General features: G+C 53.7%; 1 protein-coding gene across 1 annotated transcript; it reads right to left on the minus strand.

Annotated features, from left to right (window-relative positions):
* Positions 1-156: 156 nt before the first annotated feature.
* On the minus strand, positions 157-13516 carry tmem256 (transmembrane protein 256). Its single transcript, XM_070863498.1, has 4 exons — positions 13404-13516; positions 7502-7539; positions 4340-4420; positions 157-2062 (listed from the first exon to the last, which is right to left on the minus strand). Exons 1-4 carry the CDS (start codon positions 13486-13488, stop codon positions 1919-1921), a joined length of 348 nt encoding a protein of 115 aa, XP_070719599.1. The 5' UTR covers positions 13489-13516; the 3' UTR covers positions 157-1918.
* Between the last annotated feature and the right edge of the window lie 7708 nt (positions 13517-21224).

The following is a 21224-nucleotide window of genomic DNA, read 5'->3' on the forward strand; positions in this document are numbered from 1 at the left end:
CCAGTACTGGCACTGGGAGTGGGAGTGTCGGCCTGGTTTGTGTGCTCATGTCTCTGCACAATGCTGCCACTGTAAGATTTACCGGATGCTGTTCCCCCCCGGCCCCCATCACCACTCACCCCACCCCTAAAAAAACAAACTGGAATCCTGACAAAGTTCAAAGCAATAAAAATGTATTTTAATACAAAAGATGCATCCAAAACTTTTGTACAGGAGTCGGGTCTCAATTAATTCAAGCAGTCATATATGCCTTGTACTGACGCATGCTCCAACAGGTAGTGACACAGAACTTACACAACCCAAATCCAGAGGTTCCGAGCGGTGGACATCATGGCTGAGAAATTAGCAGGAGGTATCGGATCAGCCGACACCCGATATTCAGACCCCAGTGGAAGTGAATAACAGGCCTGGGGGGGGGGGGGGGGGGAGCAGAATGGGCAGCACAGCGGGAGCAAGCGAACGCAGTTTATTTAGAATTCTCCCGTCTCTCCCCCCCACCCAACACCAGGATATCGAGAGGGGGGGGGGGGAAATCAGTATACATTACTTCTGCCGGCTGGCAAATCGCTAACAGGGGGCACAGACAGGATCGATCAAAGAGTGAAATTGGGGGGTGGGGGGAAAAAAATTAAATAAATCAATGAATGATTTAACCCCCCCTCCCGCTTACACAGGTCACGACTGCTTTGCCCCGCAAGTGGCTGCTGAGGCTCGAGACGATTGTTGTTTGAATGGGATTTGGATGAACTCCTGAAACACGTCATTTCCATGATTTCAAACCCAGTCCTTAAGCAGATCACGGCTGACCTTCGAGCTCACCTCATCGGTCTTGGCTTCTTCTTTGGGGGGGGGGGGGGGGGCTCAGTGTCAAATGCCTATCTGTTTTGTAGCGCTGCTGTGAGGGGGGGGGGGGGGGGGGGGGGCGTGGGACGTTAGAGGCGCTATTCTAAATAAAAAAGTTAGTACAGGCAACTCTCGATTACCCGCACACGGATTGCAACGGGACGGCGGTTAAAATACCGTGTGTGCGTGTGCGCGCGCACTGCTGCCTCGGACGGCCACCGCTGACCCGAGTCCTTTCGGCCAGGGAAGGCATCGGGCCGGCGTGTTCGGAGGCCTTGGGGCCCGGGAAAACAGAACCCCCGGAGCGAGACAATCTCCTCCTCGAGGCCACCTGCATGCATGCATGCTGGGGGATGTCCACGCTTAGCGGCCCTGCCGCTGTTTGCACGGTATTTATTCGTTGAAGTTTTAACTTTTATAATGCCAACTCGCGCTGACGGAGAAAGCGTTTACCCTGCAGAGCCCAATCCCCGAGGGAAGCGGGATAATCCAGAGTTGCCTGTATTACTTATTCAAGATTGGGGGGGGGGGGGGGGGGGGGGGTCAAAATGTGGTACAGACACCCTTTGGAACGTTTATTTTGGGAGGGAGGGAGGGAACAATCTAACATTATGCCTCCTGTGCAATGGTCTGTCAATTCAACTGGAAACATAACTTGAAATTTAACTGGGGGAGGCTGAAGGAGACATGATTGAAACTTAATTGGGGGGGGGGGGCGTAAGGAGAGCACAGAAGAGAATGATGGGTGGGCGCTCACACAACTGGAGGGCAATGATCGGACTTGGGACCCCCAGTCCGGTTGCAGCAAGTGCACCAGCCGTGAGCGCGTTTGCCGCATTGTGAACCACGCAGGAATAAGCAGAGGCCTTTCGGGGCGCCTTGTAAAAAAAAAAAAAAATCGAGAAGGGTTTGACATCGGGGCGGGAGCTTTGCCGAGGCGAGTTGCAAACCCCCCCCCCCCCCCACTAACCCCGGCCGATTCCCTCCCGCGCGGTGACCTCGCGTTCGAATCCTCTCGGTGTGCGTGCGATCGTTCTCCCGGGGCCCCCCTGCGTCCGGCCAGCCCTCGGCAGGCTCACAGGGCCATGGCCGCCCAGCCCACGATCAGCAGGGTTCCGCCGAGCGGCGCGGCCTTGGCGAGCCTGGGATCCCCGGTCAGTGCTTGGTAGTAGAGGGAGCCGCAAAACATCGCCATGCCCGAGGTCAGCAGGGAGCCAGCCTGCAATCAAACAACAGCCAATCAGAAAGGGCCCCGGGGGGGGGGGCGGAAACAGCACCTCCGCGAACCTAGCAACAAAGACTTGCATTTATATAGCGCCTTTCACGACCGCCAGGCACCTCAAAAACGCTTTACAGCCAATGAAGTACTTTTGGGGTGTAGTCACTGTTGTATTGTGGGAAACGCCAACTCGCTCACAGCAAGCTCCCACACACAGCAATGTGATAATGACCCGGATAATCTGTTTTAGTGATCTTAATTGAGGGATAAATATTGGCCCCAGGACACCGGGGAGAACTCCCCCTGCTCTTCTTTAAAATAGTGGCCGCGGGATCCGCTACATCCACCTGAGGGGGCAGACAGGGCCTCGGTTTAACGTCTCATCCGATAGACGGCACCTCCGACAGTGCGGCGCTCCCTCAGTACCGCCCCTCCGACAGTGCGGCGCTCCCTCAGTACCGCCCCCCCGACAGTGCGGCGCTCCCTCAGTACCGCCCCCCCGACAGTGCGGCGCTCCCTCAGTACTGCCCCTCCGACAGTGCGGCGCTCCCTCAGTACTGCCCCTCCGACAGTGCGGCACTCCCTCAGTACCGCCCCTCCGACAGTGCGGCGCTCCCTCAGTACTGCCCCTCCGACAGTGCATGGCTCCCTCAGTACCGCCCCTCCGACAGTGCGGCACTCCCAGTCCCGCCCCTCCGACAGTGCGGCGCTCCCTCAGTACTGCCCCTCCGACAGTGCGGCGCTCCCTCAGCACTGCCCCTCCCTCAGTACTGCCCCTCCGACAGTGCGGCGCTCCCTCAGCACCGCCCCTCCAACAGTGCGGCGCTCCCTCAGTACTGCCCCTCCGACAGTGCGGCGCTCCCTCAGCACTGCCCCTCCGACAATGCGGCGCTCCCTCAGCACCGCCCCTCCGACAATGCGGCGCTCCCTCAGCACGGCCCCTCCGACAGTGCGGCGCTCCCTCAGCACCGCCCCTCCGACAGTGCGGCGCTCCCTCAGCACGGCCCCTCCGACAGTGTGGCGCTCCCTCAGCACTGCCCCTCCGACAGTGCGGCGCTCCCTCAGCACCGCACTGGGAATGTCAGCCAAGATGCGTGTGCTCAAGTACCTGGAGTGGGACTCGAACCATCAACCTTCCGACTCAGTGAAACATAGAAACCTTTTGGCCCATCGTGTCCACCCAGCCCCCTAGTTCTAGTCTCCCCATCAGTGGAAACATCCTCTCTGCATCCACCTTGTTGAGCCCCCTCATTATCTTGTAAGTGTCGATAAGATCACCTCTCGTTCTTCTGAATTCCAATGAGTAGAGGCCCAACCTCCTCAACCTTCCCTCATAAGTCAACCCCCTCACCCCCGGAATCAACAGAGTGAACCTTCTCTGCTTTTATACTTGGTCCCCCTTGCAACCACTGGGCAACTGTTCTACGCCTGCTCCTGATTCTTAGGTTGAAGGATGGACAAAGGTCATAGAAACATAGAAAATAGGTGCAGGAGTAGGCCATTCGGCCCTTCTAGCCTGCACCGCCATTCAATGAGTTCATGGCTGAACATAGGCAGTCCCTCGTATCGAGGATGACTTGCTTCCTCGCCAAAAAGAGATGAGTTCACGGGTGTTTCGATGAAGGACCTGATATTCCGGATCCCGAACTACATCCTGAAGGGTGGAAGATGCCTGTGGGTGGATTTTTTTAACGTGGGGTGGCCGTTGCACACCAGCCACCACACGGGGCTTGACAGAGCGAGGTCTTGGTCCAGTGGCAAGGGTTAACCAGGACGACTGGAGACCAGCTCTGCTGCACGGACCCAGTGCGCGCACATATCGCACAGTGTGGGCTGGGCCCGTGCTGCCCCTGGGCCCTCGCCTCTCCTGGGCCCCGAACTCACGTCTCTCCTGGGCCCCCGATCACGTCCCTCTACGAACCCTTGCCGCTCCTGCTATACCGGCCCGCACTGCAGTCAGCGACCGGGACTTGAGCGACGTGGAATCCAGTCGTCCTCTTCGTAGCCGTCGCCCTCCTGAAGCAGCTCGCGCTGCTCCCTGACGTGGGTATGCCGTCGCACACTGCTCCCTCCAACGGCCCCCCCCGGCCTGCCGATGGTCTTGCAGGCCGGGACCGCTCAGATTTCCGGGCCGGGCCGAGGTACCAGAGCGCTATCGACACCCATGCAACTGTACACCGGCAAAATTCAGCAACCTTGGGTGTGGGGGTGGAAAAACACATAACTGACCAAAAAAAAAATGCAGAATATTAAAAAAAAAGTGGCACAATCTCCTACCAGCAGAGGTTTTCGGCAGTGAGGAACACCCAGTAGTGCCAGGCTGTGCAGGTAGTGGTATGTGTTGGCCGTCTGAAACAGCTGTGTGACAAGACAAGATGCGTTAAGCACACAGGGCGTTAACTGGAGCAATGCCAGCCCCCATTACACCGAGCCGCCAGGCCTGGCTTCCATTACAAAATCCAAAAACACCGCCCTCTGACGTCACAGCCCGACCGAGTGTTCGAGACAGTTTGGCTTCAATTCCCGGAGCTAGCAAACCCACTGGGGAGACATTTAAAAAAAAAAAACACATTCATTCATCAACCAAATGTGGGCATCGCTGCCGTTTTATTGCCCGTCCCAAATTGCCCTCAAGGTGGTGGTGAGCCCCCTTCTTGAACCGCTGCAGTCCCGTGTGGTGAAGGTGCTCCCACACAGTGCTGTTAGGGAGGGAGCTCCAGGATTTATGACCCAGCGACGATGAAGGAACGGCCGATATATTTCCAAGGTCGGGACGGTGTGTGGATGACTCGGAAGACTTGCATTTGTATAGCGCCTTTCACGACCGCCTCGAAGCGCTTTGCAGCCAATCAAGTACTGTTTGGGAGTGTAGTCACTGTTGTAATGTGGGGAGCTTGGGGGCGGCAGTGTTCCCATGCGCCTGCTGCCCTATGAATAGAGCTGGAGCGCGACCACGGCAGCTTCCAGCGGGAGTCGACGCAAACGTGCGACGGCTTTGAGGTGGGTGACGTTATCGGGACCCAGGTCACAGCTTGGAGCGTGGGCAGGAGCATCGGCTGGGCCCTGGTACGGCAGAGGAGCGGGAAGGTCACGGCGGACTTGCGACGAGTGATCAGGGCGGAGGAGCGATGAGGAATCGTGGCCGAGATGTGGCGGGTGATCGTGGCGGAGGTTTGGTGCGAAGGGAGATCGTGGCGGAGATGCGGCAAATGAGGGTACGGGGGCCCAGAAGAGGCGAGGGCCCAGAGGCAGCACGGGCCCAGCCCACACTGTGCGATATGTGCGCGCGCACTAGGTCCGTGCAGCAGAGCAGGTCTCCAGTCGTCCTGGTTAACCCTTGCCACTGGACCAAGACCTCGCTCTGTCAAGCCCCGTGTGGTGGCTGGTGTGCAACGGCCACCCCACGTTAAAAAAATCCACCCACAGGCACCTTCCACCCTTCAGGATGTAGTCCGGGATCTGGAATATCGGGCCCTTCATTGAAACATCTGAACTCACTGTGGAAGCAAGTCATCCTCGTTCGAGGGATGCCTGCTGCCCTTGTCCTTCTAGGGAGTAGAGGTCGCGGGTTTGGGAGATGCTGCCGAAGAAGCCTTGTGGTGAGAGTGAGAAAGAGAATGAAGTCAAGAGAGAGAGAGAGAGAGAGAGAGAGAGAGAGAGAGAGAGGAGAAGTCAAGAGAGGGAGAGAGAGAGAGAGAGAGAGAAGTCGAGAGAGATAAGTCGAGAGAGAGAGAGAGAGAGAGAGAAGTCAAGAATGACAGAGGGAGAGAGAGAGAGAGAAGTCAAGAGAGAGAGAGAGAGAGAGAGAGAAAGTTGAGAATGACAGAGGGAGAGAGAGAGAAGTCGAGAGAGAGAGAGAGAGAGAGAGAGAGAGAGAGAGAAGTCGAGAGAGAAGTCAAGAGAGAGAGAGAGAGAGAGCGACAGTGCATCGTGTAGGTGCGTGTGTCTCTGGCCATTAGCTCCAACACATCCAACCTCATTGAACGGAGAGGACACCCAGTAGGATTCTGTCCTTCTAAACCTGGGTTGTGTCTGTAGATAGTTTACTTCTATGTTTCTATAGATGAGGTTCTTACTACTAGGGGTATCAAGGGATATGGCAAGAAAGCAGGAATGGTGTACTGAAGTTGAATGTTCAGCCATGAACTCATTGAATGGCGGTGCAGGCTCGAAGTGCCGAATGGCCTACTCCTGCACCTATTTTCTATGTTTCTATGTCTATGTTTCTATGAGTGATGGGAAACTATTTTGGAGTACTTGACGGGAGTGGGGAGGGGAGGCCTATCACTAACGGTGATCAATTAGGTGCCTCCCACACAAAATATATTTAATATTGAACAACATCAGCTGGGTTGGGAGGTACAGATGCTACAGTTACAAGTGCAGGGAAGACAGAGAGTTAGCACGCAGGTACAGCAAGCAATTATGAAGGCATGTTGGCCTTTCTTGCTTATAGAGTTGGAGTGCAAGAGCAGGGAAGTCTTGCTACAATTGTACAGGGCCTTGGTGAGACTACACCTGGAGTACTGCGCACAGATTTGGTCTCTTTGTTTGAGGAAGGATATATTTGCCTTGGAGGGGGTGCAACGAAGGTTCACCAGATTGATTCCTGGGATTAGGAGGTTGTCCAATGAGGAGAGATGGAGCAGAATGGGCCTATACTCTTTGGTGTTTAGAAGAATGAGGGCGATTGCATTGCGTGAATACAAGATTCTGAGAGGGATTGACAGGGTAGATGCAGGGAGGATGGTTCCCCCCCCCGGGCTGGGGAGTCTAGAACCAGGGGGTCACACAGTCTCAGGATAAGGGGTCGGCCATTTAGGACTGAGATGAGGAGAAATTTCTTCACTCAGAGGGTGGTGAATCTTTGGAATTCTCTGCTCCAGAGGGCTGTGGAGGCTGAGTCTCAAAGCGATACGATTTTTGGACTCTCGGGGGGATCGAGGGATTATGGCGATCGGGCGGGAAAGTGGAGTTGAGGTCGAAGGTCAGCCGCGATCTTATTGAACGGCGGAACAGGCCCGAGGGGCCGAATGGCCGAATGGCCGACTCCTGCTCCTATTTCTTAGGTTCTTCATTGGGGAGGAGGAGGAGGAGAACTCAAAGCCAGGAATGCTCAGTAAACCCTGCTGTAGGTGGAGGCGGGGTGAGGAGCAGATTGGGTTGGCGCAAGAACCCAACTGGGTTGACCGATGTCCGTCCAGGAGAGGAAATCTGCCGCCCCTGCACCCGGTCCGGTGACTCCGTCCCAACACGCAGCGGCCTGGCGAACCTCGCGGTTGCATCAAGCCCGCTGCTACCAGCGGTTCAAGGCGGCAGCCCACCTACATCTTGTCCAAGGCCTTGCAACGCCCACAATGGATGAAACGGTGTAAAAGTGCCCTTTAAAAAAAAAAAAACAAATGGGGGGAAAATCACACACTCTGGCTTGGGCCTTACCTCTTTCAGATAGTCATCTCGATCACTGCGTCGGAACCCTACCAAGAAACAGAACGGCGTTAAGTGCTTCAACTGCAACTATTCAGATAACCCTGAGGAAGGGAAGGGAGGGGAGGAATAAATCGCCAGGGCTCCTGCACCTCACTGCTAACCAGTGATCCCCTGCAGGAGAGCGGGTGTAATGATATCGGGAGAGCCAGGGCTCAGACTCAGCTGCGATGTACACCACGGTCCAATAGTCAGCATCCACTGCGCGCTCAAAACATGGAAATGGCAACTCGGGCAAGACCAATACTTAGCGGGTTAAGTTATGAGGAGAGGCTGCATAAAGCAGGTTTGTGTCAGCCGTGGGGCTCAGTGGGCAGCACACTCACCCGAGTCGGAAGGTTGTGGGTTCAAGTCCCACTCCAGGGACTTGAGCACAAATATCTAGGCTGATGCTCCCAGGGCAGTGCCGAGGGAGCGCCGCACTGTCGGAGGGGCAGTACCGAGGGAGCACCGCACTGTCGGAGAGGCCATCTTTCGGATGAGACGTTAAACCGAGGGCCCCGTCTGCCCTCTCAGGTCGACGTAAAAGATCCCGCGACTACTATTTAGAAGAGCAGGGGGAGTTCACCCTGGTGTCCTGGGGCCAATATTTATCCCTCAATCAACATCACTAAAACAGATTATCTGGGTCATTATCACATCGCTGTGTGTGGGAGCTTGCTGTGCGCAAATTGGCTGCCGTGTTTCCCACATTACAACAGTGACTGCACTGAAGAGTACTTCATTGGCTGGAAAGCGCTTTGGGACGTCCGGTGGTCGTGTGAGGCGCTATATAAATGCAAGTCTTTTTTTCCCCCATTACCATCTCCTTTTGCCTCATCCCTTCAGCCATTTAATCTCTCCTGCCTTTCACTATCACAGACCTTCCCTTTTCTTCTTTCCTCTCTTCCCCTGTTCCCTGCACGAGCTTAAAAACCCTGTCACACCTCTAACTTTTTCCAGTTCTGACAAACGTTCACTCGGTTTCTCTCTCGCTCCGCAGACGTTGCCCGAGCCGCTGAGCGTCTCCAACATTTGTATTTCCGACGCCAGCATCCGCAGCATTTAGCTTTTGATTCTTTCTGTTGTACTTCCTGGGAGTTTAGGAGATTTGAAGGGTGATCCAATTGAGATGTCTAAAATGATTCCATAGGGTAAATAGAAACCATTTCCTCGGCTGAGGGAGTGTCCAGAACATGGTGGCACAACCTTAAAATTAGGACTAGGTCTTTCCGGAGTGAAATGAGGAAACACTATTCCCTGCCCCTCCCCCTCCCCAAAGGGTAGTGAAAATCTGGAACTCCCTCCCCAAAAGGCTGTAGACCAATCACTGCAATTGTGCAGACACATATATACATAGAGAAAATAGGTGCAGGAGCAGGCCATTCGGCCCTTCGAGCCTGCACCACCATTCAATATGATCATGGCTGATCATGCAACTTCAGTACCCCATTCCTGCTTTCTCTCCAGACCCCTTGATCCCTTTAGCCGTAAGGGCCACATCTAACTCCCTTTTGAATATATCGAACGAACTGGCCCCAACAACTTTCTGTGGTAGAGAATTCCACAGGTTCACCACTCTCTGGGTGAAGAAGCTTCTCCTCATCTCGGTCCTAAATGGCTTACCCCTTATCCTTAGACTGTGACCCCTGGTTCTGGACTTGCCCCAACATCGGGAACATTCTTCCTGCATCTAACCTGTCCAGTCCCGTCAGAATTTTATATGTTTCTATGCGATCCCCTCTCATTCTTCTAAATTCCTGTGAATATAAGTCTAGTCGATCCAGTCTTTCTTCATATGTCAGTCCTGCCATCCCGGGAATCAGTCTGGTGAACCTTCGCTGCACTCCCTCAATAGCAAGAATGTCCTTCCTCAGATTAGGAGACCAAAACTGAACACAATATACAAGGTGTGGCCCTTGGTGAGGCCACATCTGGAGTACTGTGTACAGTTTGGGTCTCCTTACCCAAGGAAGGATATACTTGCCATCGAGGGAGTGCAACGAAGGTTCACCAGACTGATTCCTGGGATGGGGGGATTGTCCTATGAGGAGAGATTGAGCCGATATTCTCGAGTTTAGAAGAATGAGAGGTGATCTCATAGAAACATGCAAAATTCTTAGAGACTTAACAGGGTAGATGCAGAGAGGATGTTTCCCCCGGGCTGGGGAGTCTAGAACCAGGGGTCACAGTCTCAGGATAAGGGGTCGGCCATTTAGGACTGAGATGAGGAGAAATTTCTTCACTCAGAGGGTGGTGAATCTTTGGAATTCTCTGCCCCAGAGGGCTGTGGAGGCTCAGTCGTTGAGTATATTCAAGGCTGAGATCGATAGATTTTTGGATATTGAGGGAGTCGAGGGATATGGGATCGGGCGGGAAAGTGGAGTTGAGGTCGAAGATCAGCCCTGATCTCATTGAATGGCGGAGCAGGCTCGAGGGGCCGAATGGCCGACTCCTGCTCCTAGTTCTTCTGTTCTTGCACACTTCAAATCTTGCTGGGCACAAGTGGACCATTACCCAAGTCTGGCCTCATTATAGCACAGGGGAAAAAGCATGTTCAACAGACCAGTACTAGTTAACAAGTAGAAACATATATAATCACACATTGACAGCACAGAAGGAGGCCATTCGGCCCATCGTGTCCACGCCGGCCGACAAAGAGCCACCCGGCCTAATCCCACTTTCCAGCTCTCGGTCCCTAGCCCTGCAGGTTACGGCACTTCAGGTGCACATCCCAGTACTTTTTAAATGTGGTGAGGGTTTCTGCCTCTACCACCCTTTCAGGCAGTGAGTTCCAGACCCCCACCACCCCGAGTGAAGAAATTTCCCCTCAAATCCCCTCTAAACCTCCCCCCAATTACTTTAAATCTGTGCCCCCTGGTTGTTGACCTTTCTGCTAAGGGAAATAGGTCCATCCTATCCACTCTATCCAGGCCCCTCATAATTTTATACACCTCAATCAGCTCTCCCCTCAGCCTCCTCTGTTCCAAAGAAAACAACCCCCAGCCTATCCAATCTTTCCTCATCGCTAAAATTCCCCAGTCCCGGCAACATCCTGGTAAACCTGCTCTGTACCCTCTCCAGTGCAATCACGTCCTTCCTGTAATGTGACCTTCAACGACATTGCAACACCGTCACTGAGCAAACCTCCCTCCTCCCCCTCAAAGGCTCTCTCAAACTCAATTTTGACACAAAGACACCACAGGGCTCAGAGCAAGCCGTCCGCTCTCCAAACTCCCAATCCAGGACTTAATAAATGGGCCATTTACGTGGACCATTGACAGATGCCTGGAAGACCTTGGTTCAGACACAAACAGCCCTGCATGTACAGAGTGCTGACAAAGGGTCATCGGCCCGAAAAGTTAACCCCGTTTCTCTCTCCACAGATGCTGCCATGACCCGCTGAAAACTTCCAAACTTTTTTTCGGTTTCCTATTTCAGATTTCCGCTTTGGTTACATTTTTTTTTTTTTTAAATCGCACCTTCCGCGGTCCAAAACAATTTAGCCAACCAAGTACGTTTTGAAGTACGGTGGCTGCTGTAAGGCAGGGAAACACGACAGCCAATTTTCGCACAGCAAGATCCCACAACCAGCACACGTGATGAATGACCAGGTTGGTTTTAGTTGGAGGGAGCAATGATAAAAAGACTTGCATTTATATCGCGCCTTTCACAACCGCCGGGCGTCCCAAAGCGCTTTACAGCCAATGAAGTACTTTTGGAGTGCGGTCACTGCTGTAATGTGGGAAAACGCGGCAGCCAAGATGCGCCCAGCAAGCTCCCACCAACAGCAATGTGATAATGACCCAGATAATCTGTTTTATAGTGGTTGAGGGATAAATATTGGCCCCAGGACACCGGGGGAGAACTCCCCCTGCTCATCTTCGAAATAGTGGCCGTGGGATCTTTTACGTCCACCCGAGAGGGCAGACGGGGCCCTCGGTTTAACGTCTCATCCGAAAGACGGCACCTCCGACAGTGCGGCACTCCCTCGGATTTTTGTGCTCAAGTTCCTGGAGTGGGACTCGAACCCACAACCTTCTGACTCAGGAGGCGAGAGAGTGCCAGGAACACGTCCTGATTTTCTTCAGAGAGTTCCACAGGATCTTTCACATCCACCTAGACAAGCACAGGGTCTGTTTAACGGCCACAAGTAGAATCAGCTGAGATGTGAGTGTGCTACCCATGGAGTCAAAGTGGGTCAATGCACTGGTTGATAACCACCTGGGGAGTGCCCGCTGATCCTACAAAGACTTGCATCTCCACACAGAGTCCTTCATAAAGCACTTTACAGCCAATGAAGTACTTTTGGAGTGTAGTCACTGCTGTGATGTAGGAAACGCAGCAGCCAATTTGCACACAGCAAGCCACCACAAACATAATGACCAGATCACCTGTTTCTCAGTGATGTTGGTTGAAGGATATATATTGGTCAGGACACCAAGGAGTAACCCCCACCCTGCTCTTCTTCAAAATAGTGGTCGCAGGATCTTTCACATTCAACAACTTGTATTTTGTACATAGTGCCTTTAACGTCCCACAGGAGTAGTATAAACCAAAAATTTGACACCGAGCCACAGGAGAGAAAATTAGGGCAGGTGACCAAAAGCTGGGTCAAAGAGGTCGGTTTTAAGGAGTGCCTCGAAGGAGGAAAGAGAGGCGGAGAGGTTTAGGGAGGGAGTTCCAGAGCTTGGGGCCCAGGCAACAGAAGGCACGGCCGCCGATGGTGGAGCGATTATAATCAAGGATGCTCAGGGGAGCAGAATTACAGGAGCGCAGACATCTCAGGGGGTCGTGGGGCTGGAGGAGATTACAGAGATCGGGAGGGGGCGAGGGCCATGGAAGGATTTGTAAACAAGGATAAGAATTGTGACATTTGGTATGACAGGTGCTGAAGGAAGAGAAAGGGAGGGAGGAGATCAGGGCGACCCAGTCACCAATAGATAGGACAGAAAGGGGGAAGTAGTGCTGTCACCCATAGCTGAATACCCGGAGGGCACTCACCATCTAGGTTTCACCACAGGGGATATGCTAGTTGTTTGGGGGGGGTTGTGGGAAGGTGGGTAATCAGAATGACCCAGTCCCCACGGGAGATGGGAGGAAAGTGGGAAGCAGTGCTGCCACCCATAGCCGAATATCCAGCTGGCACCCAGCACCCAGGATCGACCACAAGGGGTTGGACAGTTGTTGGGGGAGGTGGAGGGGAAGAGAAGGTAAAAGGGGGGAGGTGGTGGGGGGGGGGGGAATCAAGCCACCCAATCCCCACTGCAGAGGACGGATTGGGGGAATTCAGTGCTGCCACCCATAGCCGAATATCCAGCTGGCGCTCACCACCCAGGATCGACCACAAGGGGTTGGACAGTTGTTGGGGGGAGGTGGAGGGGAAGAGAAGGTAAAAAGGGGGGGTGGGGGTGGGGGGGGGGGGGGGGAGAAATCAGGCCACCCAGTCCCCACTGCAGAGGACGGATTGGGGGAATTCAGTGCTGCCACCCATAGCCGAATATCCAGGATTGACTATAGGGGGGGGGTTGGACAGTTGTTTGTGGGGGGGGGGGGTGGAGGGGAAGAGAAGGTAAAGGGTGGGGAGGGGGGCGGTGTTCAGAATGACCCAGTCCCCGGGGGTGAGGATGGAAAGTGGGGAGCAGTGCTGAACATCCAGCGGGCCCTCACCACCCAGGTTTGACCACAAGGGGTTGGATAGTTGTTTGGGTGGGGGGGGGGGGGTCAGGATGACCTAGTCCCCACTGGGGAGGACAGAATGGAGGATGCAGTGCTGCCACCCATGGCCAAATATCCAGCGGGCCCTCACCACTCGGGTTCCACCACCACCACCACAGGGGGGGGGGGGGGGGGGGTGGTGTGAAGGCCGACTTACCGTGCGCCCCATAGGCGCCGAGCCCGACCGCCAGCGCCCCCGAGAGCCCGGCCACCCTCCCGAACAACGCACCGCCCGCCGCCATGGTTCCCGTAAGCCGACAACCGCCTCTCCGCGCCCTTTTATAGTGCGCCCGCCCACCCAGCCTGATTGGCAGGCCGGCTCCACCAATCGCCACGGCTCCCGACCTTGATTGATATGCGGAGTACCCAATCAGCGCCTGGATGGGCGGGATTTTTTTTGCCGACAATTGACGGAAGAGTCTGACCAATCAGCCGCGGGAGGAGGCGGGACTGCTGATGGATGCCCGCCTTCAACGATCCACGGCCACTAATTGGCAGCCGCGGCTGATTGACGTACACCCGGACCAATCAGCCGCTGGAGCAGACGGGACTGCTGATGGGATGCCCGCCTTCCCCGGTCCGCGGCCACTGATTGGAAGGGACAGCTGATTGACGTGCAGACCGACCAATCAGCCGCGGAAGGAGGCGGGACTGCTGATGGATGCCCGCCTTCGCCGGCGCACGGCCACTGATTGGCAGCCGCGGCTGATTGACGTGCGTGCTGTCCAGTCAGCGATCGGCATTGGATTGGCAGAGGAGCTGACCAATCGGCGACCGGCGGAGGCGGGTTCTCTCGGGCTTGCGCAGAAGCAGTTGAGCAAAACGGTGGTGAGGGCAAGAGCTCCCCCTGTAGGTGGGACTGTTGGTCTGCAGATTTACACAGGTTTACATAGGATAAGCGTGACACAAACAGGCCATTCGGCCCAACCAGTCCAGGCCGGCGTTTATGCCCCACTCGAGCCTCCTCCCGTCTTTCCTCATCTAAATCTATCGGCATAACCCTCTATTCCCTTCTCCCCCATGTGTTTATCCAGCCTCCCCTTAAATGCATCGATACTATTCGCCTCAACCCCTCCCTGTGGCAGCGAGTTCCACATTCTCACCGCTCTCTGGGTAAAGAAGTTTCTCCTGAATTCCCCATTGGATTTCTGGGTGACGATCTTATGAACATTCTGTATCCACTCGATCAAAACCTTTCATCATTTTAAAGACCTCTATTAGGTCACCCCTCAGCCTTCTTTTTTCAAGAGAAAAGAGACCCAGCCTGTTCATCCTTTCCCGATATGTACACCCTCGCATTTCTGGTATCATCCTTGTAAATCTTCTCTGCACCTTCTCCAATGCCTCTATATCCTGTTTATAATATGGCGACCAGAACTGTACGTGGTGCTCCAAGTGCGGTCTAACCACAGAGGCCCTGTGGGTGGGAGTGTAGGCCTGGATAGCTATGCACAATACAGTGACATTACACACATAATAATCAACATAACAAAAAAACAGATGATCTGGGTCGTTATCACAGTGCTGTTTGTGGGAGCTTGCTGTGCACAAATTGGCTACTGCGTTTCCTACATTACAACAGAAGAAAAGGAAAAAAGTCAAAGGTTTTATTATCATCATAGGCAGTCCCTCGGAGTTGAGGAAGACTTGCTTCCACTCTAAAAGTGAGTTCTCAGGTGACTGAACAGTCCAATACGGGAACCACACAGTCTCTGCCGCAGGTGGGACAGACAGTGGTTGAGGGAAAGGGAGGGTGGGACTGGTTTGCCGCACGCTCCTTCCGCTGCCTGCGCTTGCTTTCTGCACGCTCTCGGTGACGAGACTCGAGGTGCTCAGCGCCCTCCCGGATGCACTTCCCCCACTTAGGGCGGACTGGTCTTTGGCCAGGGATTCCCAGATGCCGGTGGGGATGTTGCACTTTATCAGGGAGGCTTTGAGGGTGGTCCTTGTAACGTTTCCTCTGCCCACCTTTGGCTCATTTGCCGTGTCGGAGTCCCGAGTAGAGCGCTTGTTTTTGGAGTCTCGTGTCGGGCATGCGGACAATGTGGCCCGCCCACATTTCTTTCTATAACTAAATTATAATTACCCCCTCTATAACCCTGTGGTGCCCCCTCTATACCCTGCGGTGTGGAACATTCAGGCTTAGCACACTGGTAGGATTGGGGAATGTGTAACGTTGGACGAATGCGTAAGGACGATCTGGGTAAAAGCTCTTTTTCATTTCAGCTGCCCACAGGTGGAAGTTAGAATGGGGCGATAGACGGGTCTCTCCCGCCCTCAGGCGAATGGGTAAGAACCAGTACCACTTTCTCCTGAATTAAGAAGCTTGCATGCACGCTTATTTATTTGGGGCAAGTATATTTGGCGTTCGAGTGGGGATGGATCGAACCTGTCCATACAATCATAAAAATTTACAGCATGGAAGGAGGCCATTCGGCCCATCGTGTCCGTGCCGACAGACACAGAGCCACCCGGCCTAATCCCACTTTCCAGCTCTCGGTCCGTAGCCCTGTAGGTTACGGCACTTCAGGTGCCCATCCAAGTACTTTTTAAATGTGGTGAGGGTTTCTGCCTCTACCACCCTTTCAGGCCGTGAGTTCCAGACCCCCACCGCCCTCTGGGTGAAGAAATTTCCCCTCAAATCCCCGCCCCCCCAATGACTTTAAATCGATGCCCCCTGGTTGTTGACTCCTCTGCCAAGGGAAACAGGTCCTTCCTATCCACACCCCTCATAATTTTATACACCAGACAACATTCTTGTAAATCTAATGCTTATGCATATCTCTGGACGTCCCAAAGCGCTTTACAGCCAATGAAGTACTTTTGGAGTGTAGTCACTGTTGTAATGTGGGAAACGCAGCAGCCAAATTGCGCACAGCAAGCTCCCACACACAGCAATGTAAGAATGACCAGGTAATCTGCTTTAGTGATGTTGGCTGAGAGATAAATATTGGCCCCAGGACACCAGGGAGAACTCCCCTCTGCTCTTCTTCAGAATAGTGTCATGGGATCTTTTACGTCCACCCGAGAGAGCAGACGTCTCGGTTTAATGTCTCATGCGAAAGACGGCACCTCCGGCAGTGCGGCGCTCCCTCAGCCCTGAACTGGGAGTGCCACAGCCTAGATTTTTTGCGCTCAATTTCCTGGAGTGGGACTTGAACCCACAACCCTTCTGACCCAGAGATGAGTATGCTGCCCACTGAGCCACCAGCTGGAAGACAATAACAGGGCAAGGTTCTGTGCTCTGTATTGGCCCCAACTTTTCCTGCTACTTCCGTCATGCGCTGAGCGAAAAGCTTTGGCTGAAACATAATTACTTTCTGCAGGTTGTACTGAACTGATCTGCACTATACTGATAGATTGTTTCTCATTGCGATTGGAACTTGATACCAATAAAGGGGGGGGGGGGGGGCGTTGGGCACTGGCACAGCAACGAGCCAACAGATAAGGACGGCACATTAGAACTGCATGTCTTCACACGTCAGCAGAATAGTTAGAAAATAGCAACCTATGTCCAATAAACCTTGGGCCAAATCACAGTTTGTGCCTTTGATTAGTTTCCAGTGTGTTGAGTTTTATTAACGCGCTGGGGATTTTTGAATTACTTTGTTGAGCTCATTGAAAGTTGGCATGCAGGTACAGCAGGCGGTGAAGAAAGCAAATGGCATGCTGGCCTTCATAGCGAGGGGATTTGAGTACAGGAGCAGGGAGGTCTTGCTGCAGTTGTACAGGGCCTTGGTGAGGCCACACCTGGAGTATTGTGTTCAGTTTTGGTCCCCTAATCTGAGGAAGGACATTCTTGCTATTGAGGGAGTGCAGCGAAGGTTCACCAGACTGATTCCCGGGATGGCAGGACTGACATATGAAGAAAGACTGGATCGACTAGGCTTATATTCAGTGGAATTTAGAAGAATGAGAGGGGATCTCATAGAAAACGTATAAAATTCTGACGGGATTGGACAGGTTGGATGCAGGAAGAATGTTCCCGATGTTGGGGAAGTCCAGAACCAGGGGACACAGTCTAAGGATAAGGGGTAAGCCATTTAGGACCGAGATGAGGGGAAACCTCTACACCCAGAGAGTGATGAACCTGTGGAATTCTCTACCACAGAAAGTTGTTGAGGCCAGTTCGTTGGATATATTCAAAAGGGAGTTAGATATGGCCCTTACGGCTAAAGGGATCAAGGGGTATGGAGAGAAAACAGGAATGGAGTACTGAAGTTGCATGATCAGCCATGATCTTATTGAATGGTGGTGCAGGTTCGAAGGGCCGAATGGCCTGCTCCTGCACCTATTTTCAATGTTTCTATGTTTCAAATGAAAAGGAGCTGGATAAGGTTCCAAAACGGCAAGCTAGAGTTGGAAAGTACGGGTAAAAATGACAGCAGCAAATGCTTGAGAAGTTAGAGGAGAAAGTGTCGACTCGTATTATTAACCTGCTTTGTGTTCAACTCAGTGGGTTAGATCAGCTGTGGCTCAGTGGGGAGCACTCTCGCCTCGGAGTCAGAAGGTTGTGCGTTCAAATCCCACTCCAGAGAGACTTGAGCACCAAAAGTCTAGGTTAACACTCCAGTACAGTGCTGAGGGAGTGCCACACTGTCGGATGGGGCCGTCTGTAATGTATTTGCTTCATGGGTTCTTTGCTTTAAGAATTCATAGCAACACATTGCTATTAAGAACGAGTTGGTTTATTAACAAAAGGTTTAACAATCACACGACACATTACCAGTTCATCCACCAGGCTCACAACCACCTGCCCCATTGTGGATCCCCCGAACCCAACTGGCCGGGGTTTTATTGAGTCTTGTGAACATCACGTGACTGGCTAAGGCACTCACAACTCAGCAGCTCGTCAGACCTGTGAGCATACACACAGATGCATACATTACACCATCTTTCGAATGAGACGTTAAACCAAGGCCCCGTCTGCTCTCTCAGGTGGACGTAAAAGATCCCATGGCATTATTTCGAAGAAGAGCAGGAGAGCTCTCCCCGGTGTCCTGGGGCCAATATTTATCCCTCCATCCACATCACAAAAAAACATTATCCGGTCATTATCACATTGCTGTGTGTGGGAGCTTGCTGTGTGCAAATTGGCTGCCGCGATTCCCACATTACAACAGTGACTGCACTCCAAAAGTACTTCATTGGCTGTAAAGCGCTTTGAGACGTCCGGTGGTCGTGAGAGGCGCTATATAAATGCAAGTCTTTTTCAATATCCTTCTTCAGTCATCAGCATTATCAGCATTATGATAATGACCAGATCAAACGTTTTAGGTGTTGGCTGAGGGATAAATATTGGCCCCAGGACACCAGGGGAGAACTCCCCCTGCTCTTCTTCCAATAGTGGCCACGGGATCTTTTACATCCGCCTGAGAGGGCAGACGGGGCCTCGGTTTAACGTCTCGCCTGAAAGACTGCGCCTCCGACAGTACTTGACTCTTCCAAGAACAGTATTTTAGCGTAACAGTCTGCTACGGCACCTCGGACAGTGCTGCGCTCCCTCCGCACTGGGGCTGTCGGACTGGATTACGTGATCACACCACTCGGAACGGGATTCAAGTCCAGGACACATTTGCTGATTCCTAACTATTCCGCTGGCATGTGACGACGTGCAGTTCTAATGTGCTGTCCTTATCTGCTGGCTCGTTGCTGGGCCAGTGCCCATCCTCCCCCCTTTATTGGCACCAAGTTATTGAGATACAATAGTTATCTGCCAGCATAGTACGGGTCAGTACAGGACAAATTTACTTGGGAATAATTTACAGCCCAGAAACAGGCCGCTCGGCCCAACAGGTCTATGCCAGCATCTATGTGCATTTTGGCTGGGGCAGGCGTGGCATTTGAACTGGGGTAAGGCACTTCGGCTGGGGGAGGCATGCACTTGGACTGGGGTAAGGCACTTCGGCTGGGGGAGGCATCTACTTGGACTGGGGTAAGGCACTTCGGCTGGGGGAGGCATGCACTTGGACTGGGGTAAGGCACTCCGGCTTGGGGAGGCATCTACTTGGACTGGGGTAAGGCACTTCGGCTGGGGAAGGCATCTACTTGGACTGGGGTAAGGCACTCCAGCTGGGGGAGGCATGCACTTGGACTGGGGTAAGGCACTTCAGCTGGGGGAGGCATCTACTTGGACTGGGGTAAGGCACTTCGGCTGGGGGAGGCATGCACTTGGACTGGGATAAGGCACATCGGCTGGGGGAGGCATCTACTTGGACTGGGGTAAGGCACTCCGGCTGGGGGAGGCATGCACTTGGACTGGGGTAAGGCACTTCGGCTGGGGGAGGCATCTACTTGGACTGGGGTAAGGCACTTCGGCTGGGGGAGGCATCTACTTGGACTGGGGTAAGGCACTCCAGCTGGGGGAGGCATGCACTTGGACTGGGGTAAGGCACTTCGGCTGGGGGAGGCATCTACTTGGACTGGGGTAAGGCACTTCGGCTGGGGGAGGCATGCACTTGGACTGGGATAAGGCACTTCGGCTGGGGGAGGCATCTACTTGGACTGGGGTAAGGCACTCCGGCTGGGGGAGGCATGCACTTGGACTGGGGTAAGGCACTTCGGCTGGAGGAGGCATCTACTTGGACTGGGGTAAGGCACTTCGGCTGGGGGAGGCATCTACTTGGACTGGGGTAAGGCACTTCGGCTGGGGGAGGCATCTACTTGGACTGCTGGAAAGGCACTTTGGCTGGCCCTTGCTGTTTTCTGGCGAGCTCCGTCCTCTGTCGCTTCAGGAAGTCAAAGTGGATCGAGTTACAATTTGCAAAGTCAGTGAGCCCTTGGGATGGGCGGTTCCAGTGACACATTTCTGTGAAACTTCAGGGTGTGGCTTATCCTCCAAGGGGACCAATCAGAAACAAAGGGTGGAGCATGGCGGCCATTTTGGCAGTACAAATAAACGCGTCCATTTTTTATTTGTTCTGGGATGTTGGTTGAGGGTTAAATACTGAGCCAGGACACCGGGGAGAACTCACCTGCTCTTCTCGCAAAACATTGCAGGGGCTATCTTATATGCATTTGGGAGGACAGATAGGGCCTCAAATTAATGTTTCATCCGACAAATGGCACTTCCAAAAGTGCTGCATTCCCTCAGTCTTGGACTGGAGCGACTCCCTAGATTTTTAGGCTCAAGTCTCTGGAGTGGGACATAAACCCTTAGAGAGGGTGCGGAGGAGATTGACGAGGATGGTTCCAGGGATGAGGGACTTCGGTTACGGGGACAGACTGGAGAAGCCGGGGTTGTTCTCCACGGAGCAGAGAAGGTTGAGAGGAGATTTGATCGAGGTGTTCAAAATCAGGAGGGGCCCCGGACAGAGTAGACCGAGAGAGAAACTGTTCCCATTGGTGGAAGGGTCGGGAACCAGAGGGACACAGATTTAAGGCGATTGGCAGAAGGACCAAAGGCGACATATGAATATAGAACATAAGAAATAGGAGCAGGAGTCGGCCATTTGGCCCCTTGAGCCTGCTCCACCATTCAATAATGTCGTGGCTGATCTGATCTTGGCCTCAACTCCATGTCCCTGTCCGCTCCCCATAACCCTCGACTCCCTTATCATTCAAGCGACATAAGATACACCATTTTTTACGCAGCGAGTGGTTAGGATCTGGAACGCGCTGCCCGAGAGGGCGGTGGAGGCAGACTCAATCGCGGCTCTCAAAAGGGAGTTGGATAAGTGCCTGAAGGGGGAAAAAAAATTAGCAGGGCTCCGGGGAAAGGGCGGGGAGAGTGGGACTGGCTGAGGTGCCCTTGCAGAGAGCCGGCACGGGGCTCCGACGGGCCGAATGGCCTCCCTCCGTGCTGTAACCGTTCTGTGATTCCACGAACCCACCACCTTTGGACTCAGAGGTGAGAGTGCTTCCCCGCTGAGCCACGGCCCGCCACACCGTGGGCCGAACCCTCGCGCTGCCAATCCACAGACTCCGCGGCCCATCGCCGCGGGCGACGGAAGTGAGAGGCGACACAGGCTCAGGTTGA

This window comes from Pristiophorus japonicus, chromosome 20 (assembly GCF_044704955.1).
Source record: "Pristiophorus japonicus isolate sPriJap1 chromosome 20, sPriJap1.hap1, whole genome shotgun sequence".
NCBI lineage: Eukaryota > Metazoa > Chordata > Chondrichthyes > Pristiophoridae > Pristiophorus > Pristiophorus japonicus.

Coding starts and splice junctions, on each gene's coding strand:
- tmem256 (XM_070863498.1), bottom strand. CDS start 13,488: ATGGCGGCGGGCGGTGCGTTGTTCGGGAGGGTGGCCGGGCTCTCGGGG. Junction 7,540..13,403: donor CGGCGCCTATGGGGCGCACG/GTAAGTCGGCCT, acceptor GTTTCTTGGTAG/GGTTCCGACGCAGTGATCGA. Junction 4,421..7,501: donor GAGATGACTATCTGAAAGAG/GTAAGGCCCAAG, acceptor CTTGTCACACAG/CTGTTTCAGACGGCCAACAC.